This window comes from Miscanthus floridulus, chromosome 9, assembly GCF_019320115.1.
Source record: "Miscanthus floridulus cultivar M001 chromosome 9, ASM1932011v1, whole genome shotgun sequence".
NCBI classification, from domain to species: Eukaryota; Viridiplantae; Streptophyta; class Magnoliopsida; order Poales; family Poaceae; genus Miscanthus; species Miscanthus floridulus.
In genome coordinates, this window is record NC_089588.1 from 77,424,922 (window position 1) to 77,434,678 (window position 9,757).

Below are 9,757 nucleotides of genomic sequence, written 5' to 3' on the forward strand. Positions count from 1 at the left end.
AGGCTCGCCGGTGTGGAGAGTTCACCGGTGTAGAGCTTGCCGCTCCGATGGAGAAGCCACGATAGGTCCGGTGGAGAAGGCTGCGATGGGCGGCCACGGCGGGCAGAAGGTGCCATGGAGAGGGAGGAAGGCGGGCTGCCGCGCTGAGGCACGATGGAGATGCCGGCCGACGGCCGACGCTCAAATGCCATGAAGAACACCGAGGTGGTGCGGCGAAGCGCTGTCGCGGCGCTGCGGTGGAGAGCGCTATAAAGAGGACAAGTGGACGAGAGGCTTCTTGAGAAATTGAGTGGACAAGAGGATACGGTATGGGACCCTTAGCCTGGTGTCACGGCCCGCGAACGGCGTCATCCAAACTATCGGACAGCTGGGTGTAAGCATTTCCATTATTTTAAACTTTGTTCGTGAAATCAAAGATCTGCCTAGAGCTCCCGTGGCAACACAAGAACAGTAAAAATCGACTACTGTAGTTATGATTGGTATTGACTACGCTTTTACCGATAAGAATTAGAGTAAAGCATATATTTCAGCCTACAAATTACGTGTCAATCTGACTTTCAACAACTACACCCTCCTTTCCAAATATTAAGTCACTTTGACTTTTTAGATTCATCCATTTTGTTATGTATCTAGACATATTATTATATCTAGATACATAGCAAAATAGATGTACCAAAAAAGTCAAAGTGAGAACGGAGGGAGTATTATCTAATTTAGTCCTCTAGATGATTTATACATGGTTTTCTAATCTCTAAAAATATTAAAAAATCTGACATGATCTCTTAAAATTCATATGAAACTAGTACTATTTTTTAAAAATTATTATATACCTGTTTATGATTTATAGTTATTCAGAATCGGTTTATCTATCCTCCTATTTTTTTATTGTTTGTAGTCATGCTTATCATTTATTTAAACAAGTAAAATCCAAATAACTCTATATTCAAACAAGTATATAGGTTTTTTAGAAGAAAACTAGAAATACTTTCAAATTTTGTTAATTTAAAATAAATTAATTACGAATTTTTATAGATGAGACCAGATTTTTATTTTTTTTAGAAAATAGAAATCATCTATCAAAATCAGCTATATAACTAAATTTGTGATAGTTGGATGGTGTCTATTATCCTTTCTTCTTCTTCTTCTTCTTCTTCTTCTTCTTCTTCTTCTTCTTCTTCTTCTTCGAACATGTTGTTATGCACTAGATTTCCATGGCCAACATTTGATATGACTAATTGCTTCACAATCCAAATAAGCCCGTTTTGTCCCGTCAAATGATCTTATCATCATTGCAAAATCTGTTCTTCACAAGTTTTTTTGTTAAATTTTGTTCTTCCCTTGCATTTTGCACAGCACAGAATCAGAGTACCATCCAAACCAAAACTCAGAGAAAAGCAAGTTAAGGCAGCTCTTGAAGAACTGAACACAGAAGTGCAGCGAGTGAGCATAGTTCAGATAAATAGTACTGCCATCACCACCAACAAACCCTTGTTTTCGTTTGTACAAGTTACATCCAACACTCAATCTTTCTTACCACTCCCCATAATAAATTAAGAAAACAAGCAGTACTGCACAGTAACAATGTGCAGGCCATCCTCAACAGCAAATTAAATAAGATTAGCATAAATAAACAACACAAACAGACAATAAACACCACCACCTCTGTCTGACTGACCGACTGACCGGCTTCACTCGTGGCAGCAGAGCCCCTGTTCGTCGTCACCATAGCTTATTATTATCTACACCAAATCCACAAGCCGTCAAAGCGCTCTCAAAACTTAGAAGAAAAAATTGCACGCCATCGCCATCACCGGAAGAAACGAGCAAGAAGCAGCGGCGGCGTCGGCGGCTAGTGCACGGCGATGTTGATGGCGCCCTCGCCAGCGATCTTGTGGGCGCGGTGCTTCGGCTGCTTCTTGGGCCCGGCCGGCTTGGCGTTCGTGGCCTGCGCCTTGCTTCTGCCGCCGCTGCATTTGCAGTTGCTGTCGAGGCCGTCGCGGCTGGCGCGGCAGCACGGCCTCGTGGCGCCCTCGCTCTCCGACGAGGAGTTGGACATCTCCATGGAGGTCGTCGTCGTCTTCCTCCTGCCCAGCTTCGGTGACTTGGGCCGGGTCGTTGGCAGCTTCTTGAATTCGGCCTTCGGGGACGGCGTCGCCTCGTGGTAGAAGCTTGGCATCGGGTTGGCCTTGAAGGTCAGGCTCTTCCGAAGCTGCTTCAGAGCCTCCTCCTGCTCTTTCTGCAGATTCACAAATGCATGACGAAACAGTCAAGACTCGGCTCTGAAAATTGTTCAGCAATCAGCGTGCATCCTACGCATTTTCAGTTACTGTTACTGTTCTGAGCTTGCAATTCTGTAGAAGGTTTTTTATTAGTTTTTTGCTTGGTGTGGTTATAAACCCTGGTTCAGACAGTAAGTGCACCCGTTAGTTTCCTTCAGTTGTGACTAGTGAGCATGTTGCAGATTGCAAGCATAGCAGTTCCAACTAAACGAACAGTAGAACTGTATCAAGTGTCCAAGCAGAACAAGAACAGAACCATGACTAAAAGCAAATAATAGAACAAGTTCAGAACACAACGGCAACTAAACTGCAGATTGTTGCCTGGGTCTTTAAAAAAAAAGGTACTACTAGATAGGCAGCAAAAACTTCAGGTTAACTGAACTTTATTCATGTCTGAATCATGATCGACAGTAATGAATCAACTTCAACTACGCCTAGATGAGCATCAAGGTTCAGGTCAACTAAACAATCCGATTATATCAGAAGGGGATCAGAGACACAGGATGCAACTCGAGAGAAATGACATCCAGGTAAATTACCTTTAACTTAGCCTCCAACTGAATCTTCTCTTCCTCCATAGCTTGATGCTTCTCCTCCAACTTCATATAAAACTGCAACCAAAGCATGAAAACAACAATTATAAGCACACTCTCCCTTTACCAAGATTCACATTTTTTACAGAAAAGAAAAAAAAGTTATGGAAGACATACTTCTCTGCGCTTTTCAGCACGTTCAGTACAACGGAAAACTGGGCCTGATGGAACTGTGGCCTTTCCAACTGATGATTTCGCATCGTCCTGATTACCTCTGTTAGTATATTGTAGTGGCTTCCGTGTAGTTGCAGATGGAGTATTCTGTATGAAAAATGTAGAGAAGTTCAAAACTACGACGCAAGGCGTTCATGTAATTCTGCTAGATAATTAATGAATCATACATGAAAAAAAAAGGTTAAAGAAATGGAAATACCCACCTTCTTCGTTGAAGTCAACACCCTCTTTGCAGTTTGGAATACGTTCCTATTTCCATTGGAAGATTTGCCATTTGACGGATCAGGAGTGTGGTTGCTCATATCTTCAGGCTCTGATGGGAGATCATTATTTGGTTCCATGGCATCTTCCATTGATGTGATGGAGGAACCATCACTCATCGCTGTTTCTTCCATTGGAATCTTTTCCTGGTTCTCTTGTTTATCAGCAATATTTTCAACATTACCAAGAGAGCCTTCATCTCCAGCACACTCTGAATTCATATAGCCACTGTCAGTAGTCAGTACATTGCACATCTAACTCAATACTAGGAAAACGACCAAATTGAACAGCTAAATGTTCAGTGAAATTGATACAAACATCAACCACAACAGACTTACCATCATCAGTTTGCTCAGAACTTTCGATGCCTGAATAACCTTCATTTCCAGTAGCTCCCTTGACTACAGCAGACCCCAAATGTTCAGAGCTGCCATTGTCAGACTGCTCAACATCAACAGCGCTAGGCAGGTCCGAGTTCGACGGATCAGCACACTTCTCATAAGACACATCCATGGTATCACCAACGGCAGAATCAAGGTCCTGTATAGAAGACTGAAGTACAATTTTAGCATCCATAGTTCATACTGATTCCCAGAAAATAATACTACTGCAATAAGCACTTATCGGTAACCTCGAAAGTAGCCTCTGCAAGTTTAATCGTTACAACAACTGGAACCATTTTGTCAAAGAACAAGGACATGCAAACTGGCGAAACTTGTGACCACAGGGAAACAGGATGTTCCTATCTTGTGAAGAATCGACATGGAAAGGCCAACTGTGTGAAAATCTTATATATCCATCATTTGGAAAATGATTTCCTCACTAGCTACCAACCAGGAAAATGACATGGCTGTGGTGGATAGAATGAGTCATGTACTTTGACAAGCTATCTGCCAGCATGACTGTCGACAATGATCAAGGGAATTAATTGTTTACTTGAGATCCTGTATGTCGGTATGGCATGGCGTTAACTGTTATGGACTTATTTGATGGTATTATTAGTATAGAACTGGCTGCATCATACATTCCATAATAAGAGGATAAAACAAGTACTACTAAAAGAGAAGACAAGGGAACAAAGGCGACAAACAAAAATATTATATACGAACAAATTGAACTTTGGCTGGTGCAGACTATATAGTTGAAGGAATCAGAATACTATTAATATTAAACATGTGAAGATTTAGTTGGACTACTATAAGGTGGGACGATGAAAAGATTATTTGGTACGCCAGTGTTTTTAAGTGTTCTATTGTCCTTTAGAACTCCAAAAAGAGAAAGGTTCTCACTTGTAAGCTGTACTACTGCTTGTATTATTTTAATTAGGATTTGCTATGATCCAATCCAGTTAAAGTTACAAAAAAACTGTATTGAAGAGTTTGTCGGGAACGGATCTGATCGGAAAGGGGACATGATAACAACTTCCTTAAAAGCCTTTTTTTATTAGATCAATCGAAAGAATTTGGCTTCCCAAAAGGAAGTTGGCTTTGGTCTTGTCTCTAATAATATTATACATTATCATATCTACTAGACACCTGACAACTTGGAGGGCAGGGCCATCCTGCTGATAGGCATACCTGAACTGAACATGTATTCCCAACGACAAACTAGAAAAGACATGTCGACACTAGTTTATTACTCAGTTAATATGTTAGTAACAATTGGTCAACGAGTAATCAGAGACACTGCGAACCCAAAGCTGATCCCTTGTACGTAATCTCCTAACAAGTTTCCCGAGCTAGTGCGAGATGCGTATCCTTTTTGTGACGGTGACAGCGACACTGAGACGACTGAAATCCCATATCTCATCTGTGTGCGAGAAGGCGGCACCAACCAAGGCAACTAAAATCGTGTGCCACATCACAGCACGAGGAAAGAAGATGAGAGCTCAGGATGCATATCGAGTTGGTGGTGGTGTTATGTGTTGTAACTGTTGTTCTCTTGTTTCTTTTTTCTTTCTGTATTATTACACCATCTCTGTTAATTCAGGCCGGCGTCTCTTGAAAATGGAAAAAAAAACTCTCTTCTTTTTCCCCTTGAACAGAAAGTTAGATGCACGGATGGAATTAATCTAGTAAAGCGTTCTTCTTTGAACCCTCTGTTTCTCGTGAGATGCAGGGGATGCAAATGCAGAGACCTACCTGACGCACCTCCTGATTCCCACAAGGTAAATACCGGAATGTAGGCGCAGATTCAGAGCCTAAATATATATATACTCCTCTATATAGTTGCTAAAATTCCCAGAACCGGCAATGATGCTACCCGGCCTGTCCCTTTGGGGAAACAAAAAAACGAAATGCGAGTGCAGGCAGGCAGATCGTGCATGGTCGCTGCAGTATTCAGGAGCAGGAAACAACAGCCGGTGCGAATAATGGAGTGAGTGAAGGAGCAGGCGAATTACCTGCTTTCGCGCGGCGTGTCCGGCGGTCGGCCTCTAGTGCTACGCAACGCGAACGTCGGTGCTGGTGTGGTGGTGGCTTCGATCGGGGCGACGGGGCGGGGCGGGGCGGCGGCGTCACTGTGGTATTTGTAAGAGGAGCAGGAGCAGGAGGTAGGCGGGCGGCGAAGGAGGCGGAGGCGGAGGGGCAGGGAGAAGGTGGCGGTGGTGGTGGTGGGTTCGTTGATTTGAACGGGGTTCGCTCGGCGGTAGCTTTCCTTTCCCCTGCTCCGCCGTGGCCCCGCCTCGTCTCGTCCCGGTTTCCTTTTTCGCATGGGCCCCATCGGGCCTGCCTGCCTGCCTGCCTTTCGTTTCCGTGGCGGTGCGCGGTACGGACCACGGTTGGTTCGAACGTGTTGGGCGCCAGCGCCACGCACGGCACGGCTCGTCCTCCCTCCTCCTCCTCGCTTCCTGGCGGTTGCTTCATCCTCCTGGCAGGCAGAGGATTTTCTTTTTTGGCTTTCTTTCGTGTAGAGTACTAGTGATTTTTAAGAGATGGGATTGTGGATGGACCCTCTGCAGGCTTCCATCGGTTAGTTGGCTGGTTTGACATTGTCAATTTTGTGTCCGTATGATCAAAATACCCCTCCATGGCCGAGCGGCAGGATCCCGCGACCTTCTTCCGTGCGGCCGAGCGCTCCCGCGCGGCGTGGTCACGGTGGCGGGGCGGGCTCACGGGCCGGCGCTCCGGCAAGCCCACGGCGTGGGTAGGCGGCGCGGCAGCCTCGCCAGCGGCGGCGGCGGCTCCTGGCGCACAGACCACAGGGCCCCCTCCCCAGGACTGGTAGTCGAAGGCCTGCTCGCTGCCGAGCAGCACGGCTCCAGGGCGCCGGTGCTCGTGGCTGCGGAGGCTCGCCTCCGCCCTCGATTTGCCCCTCCACGGGAGCGCTCTATGCCGGGCGAACCTTAGCTCCACCCCTCGCGGCCACCGGCTCGCCGGAATCGGCTCTGCTGAGCCCGTCCACTGCTCTGCCTGGCGTTTAGGAATAAAAATAATAAGAAACAAATAGTAGGGTTCCCAATGTAAAAGTGTTTTTCTTTTTCCCGTTTAATCTTTTCTTTTATGCAAAGCAACAAAGCTAATACTGTGCGACTAATGCATACGGTTCCCTTAGAATTTGAGATTTATTGATTATTTATTTGCAGTCTCACATTATCAAAATTTCATGTTTTAGTTCACAAGTATATTTGTGATATTTATAATTTCCTTATTTGACAAATATTTGGCATTATGGACTTCTGTTAAAAAAAGGACATTCATGTCATTTTGCAAGTCACTTAACACCGGCAGTGCCATCTACGGAAGAAAATCACCTTGGTGCCAGATGAGGAAGTTCAAATTTTCGAGTGTCAAATACGAAAGACGGATTTGTTTCAGTGCCAAATAGAGAATTCTCTCTTTTTTGAAGTGATTGTACCTCTAGCTTAGCTTGACTCAGCATATGCAAAGGTTTTACAAGTATACAATGAGAGGTGAACTTTCTCGAAGAACATAGCGAACTAGAACTCATGGTTAGTCTATTGCACTGCAAGTGTGTAAATTAGAAACAAATTTTATGGGCTGATGATTAACTTCACATGTCATCAAGGAAAATTTATCTCCTTTCGTTTGAGTAAATACATTTTTTTCTAGTCCACACCATGTGCGACGGACCTTTGAAAACTGGTTTACACTTGCCCTCTTATGCCCTTTCGCCAAGGCGGTGTGGAACCAGGTACCGGCATGGGAAGATTTCGACACCCAACTCGCTAATACACAACCAAAACCAATGCACATAGATGATTGGTGGGACAAAGCCACACAAAAGGTGGCCATACCGATGAAAAGGTAGTTCAACGGAGTGGTGATCTACACAATATGGAACATTTGGAAGGAAAGGAATAGGCGAATATTCAAGGACACTTCAGAGTCACCAATGGAAGTGGCCTCCAGAGTTAGGGAGGATGTTGTGCAAAGAAAGGGAGCCAACTTAGAGAGGGGTTAAAGCCCATTTGTTGAATATGGGGTCTTAATTGTGTTTTATTTGCCCTGGAGGCCTATTTCCCTTGTACATAAAACTCTATTTATCTCTATCTTAATTGAAGGGCAGAGCTTCTGCTGTTACGTTCAAAAAAAAAATCTAGTCCCGCTTTGCATTTGCTCCACTATGCCTTTATAATTAACTATCCTACACACTGTTGCAGCAACTTTTTACAGCTTCATAAACAGATTGAAAGAACAATAATGTTCAAAACAGTATGTAAATAATATATATAGGATATGTACTAATTAAGAGGAATTATTTTCTTTTGGCGGTATTCTCTTTGGAACTAAACTTTTATATGAAAAATAAGTCTCTTCTGTTATAGTAGATGAGTACACCTAGATAGATCAGGACAGTGATGCCCATTTTTGTTTTCACCTTTTTCTTGTCCACCACAACAAACAATTTGTCGACAAAAATATGTTTTCCGAGGCAAAAAGAAGTTAGCCTACCCATGGATTGCATGATAAGCTCTGACAAGACCATTTATGGCCTGGTCACTTTGGTTCGCACGAAAAGAAAAGGATAATAATCCTATATAGTTTTTAAATCAAATTAAGAATCAGCCAACACAAAACTGTAGCTATTGCAATTTGCAAGGTTAATAATTTATAGTATAAAAACTACCTTGCAAGGCTTACCTTGTGCATAGGATGGGCTAGGATGAAGATGCGTCATTATCTAAAAATAAGCCTTAATTTGGATGGAGGGAATGCAATTTGTGGAATATAATGTATTATTTAACTTCGATAAATGACACCTAGCTAGCTTGTGTGATATTGTAGTGTCTGTTAATCAAAGTGTGCTCAAGAGGCAGTTGTAAAATCACATTCAAATTTCTATGTGTAAATATAAATATTTCGTATAATCAAGCATGCATGCATCAGCTATTTTGGAAAAAAAAGGATACTTAAAATTTGGATTCCTTTTGTATCTGTAGTGTTAATTAATAACTCAAAAAAGGACGAGAGTAATACATGCTAATAAGCGCATGCATCCTACTAATTATCAACGGTGTGCTCCAATCTATGCTACTTAAATAATCCATTAGCAGTACAAACGGACAGAATAATAAGATCTCAATCATACTCCAAAATGATTGGCATGAAACAAGCTAGTTAATCAAACTAATGATGTCTGCTAGGCAAGATAAATGTTATTCAAATGCACACATGTGTGTGATTATATTGTCATCCTCACGCGCGTGCAACGGCTTTCAGTGTTTTTTTTTACCTAATAAAATACAAAAAGATCAGAAGGAATCCATAGAGAAATGGCAATTGAACAAGACTAGCCAGAGGAAGAACAATATTGCGTCACAAATCACACACAACATAGTGCACTCTCGGTGCTACTAAATTATATGCGTCCTGTGGGTCGGTCTCATCGTCATAGCTAGTCAATCATCACCTACTGATGAATTAATGAACAAAAATCATGTCTTGCTACACACACCGGGACTTGCTACCAACTCTATCTTTATACCAATAATAAACTACATATAATCGACAAATTAAATGATATATTATCACCCGGCCAATTAATTTGTGAGCTAATAATTTTTTGGTACAAGGAAAATTGCAGTGTAGCATTTTTTTTTTGTTTTAACTGATTGTTGAGGGGGCCATCGGATCAACAGTCGCGTCTCTGAAAGCTTCATTGGGATCGCTCTCGCTCTCGCTCTCACTCTCGCTCTCATGAGTAAACAGTTCAACTGCATACATGGACACGAGACCTTCTTTTCTTGTAGAAGCTTGCTTGCTGCTTGATGCCGAGATTATTAAAGCTTGAGAGCGATGCGCGATTAGATAAAATTTTAGAGGTAGAACATGAGTTTTGGAAAGTGTTTATTTAGGCCAGCAGCTGGAATAAGATACCGGCTTTCATTGATAAATTAACAGGTAGGCGCACGCAACCGACGACGTTTCAAGCAGGGGGGCACACTGGTACTGTAGGCTGAAAGGTGGCTGACAGTGGTGAATCGAGCTA

The 9,757-nt window shown here is 43.0% G+C and overlaps 1 protein-coding gene across 1 annotated transcript; it reads right to left on the reverse strand.

Moving 5' to 3' along the window:
• Positions 1 to 1,450: 1,450 nt before the first annotated feature.
• Positions 1,451 to 5,877, reverse strand: LOC136482196 (protein WVD2-like 2). Its single transcript, XM_066479432.1, has 6 exons — positions 5,709 to 5,877; positions 3,646 to 3,859; positions 3,250 to 3,518; positions 2,990 to 3,133; positions 2,819 to 2,890; positions 1,451 to 2,236 (listed from the first exon to the last, which is right to left on the reverse strand). Exons 2-6 carry the CDS (start codon positions 3,818 to 3,820, stop codon positions 1,850 to 1,852), a joined length of 1,047 nt encoding a protein of 348 aa, XP_066335529.1. The 5' UTR covers positions 3,821 to 3,859; positions 5,709 to 5,877; the 3' UTR covers positions 1,451 to 1,849.
• Positions 5,878 to 9,757: the final 3,880 nt, after the last annotated feature.

Bases quoted from the DNA above. Each gene is read 5' to 3' on its own strand.
- LOC136482196 (XM_066479432.1), bottom strand. From the start codon at position 3,820: ATGGATGTGTCTTATGAGAAGTGTGCTGATCCGTCGAACTCGGACCTG. The intron at 3,519-3,645 runs GTAAGTCTGTTG...ATATGAATTCAG, and splicing joins TTCTGAGCAAACTGATGATG to AGTGTGCTGGAGATGAAGGC. The intron at 2,891-2,989 runs GTATGTCTTCCA...CTTTGGTTGCAG, and splicing joins GTGCTGAAAAGCGCAGAGAA to TTTTATATGAAGTTGGAGGA.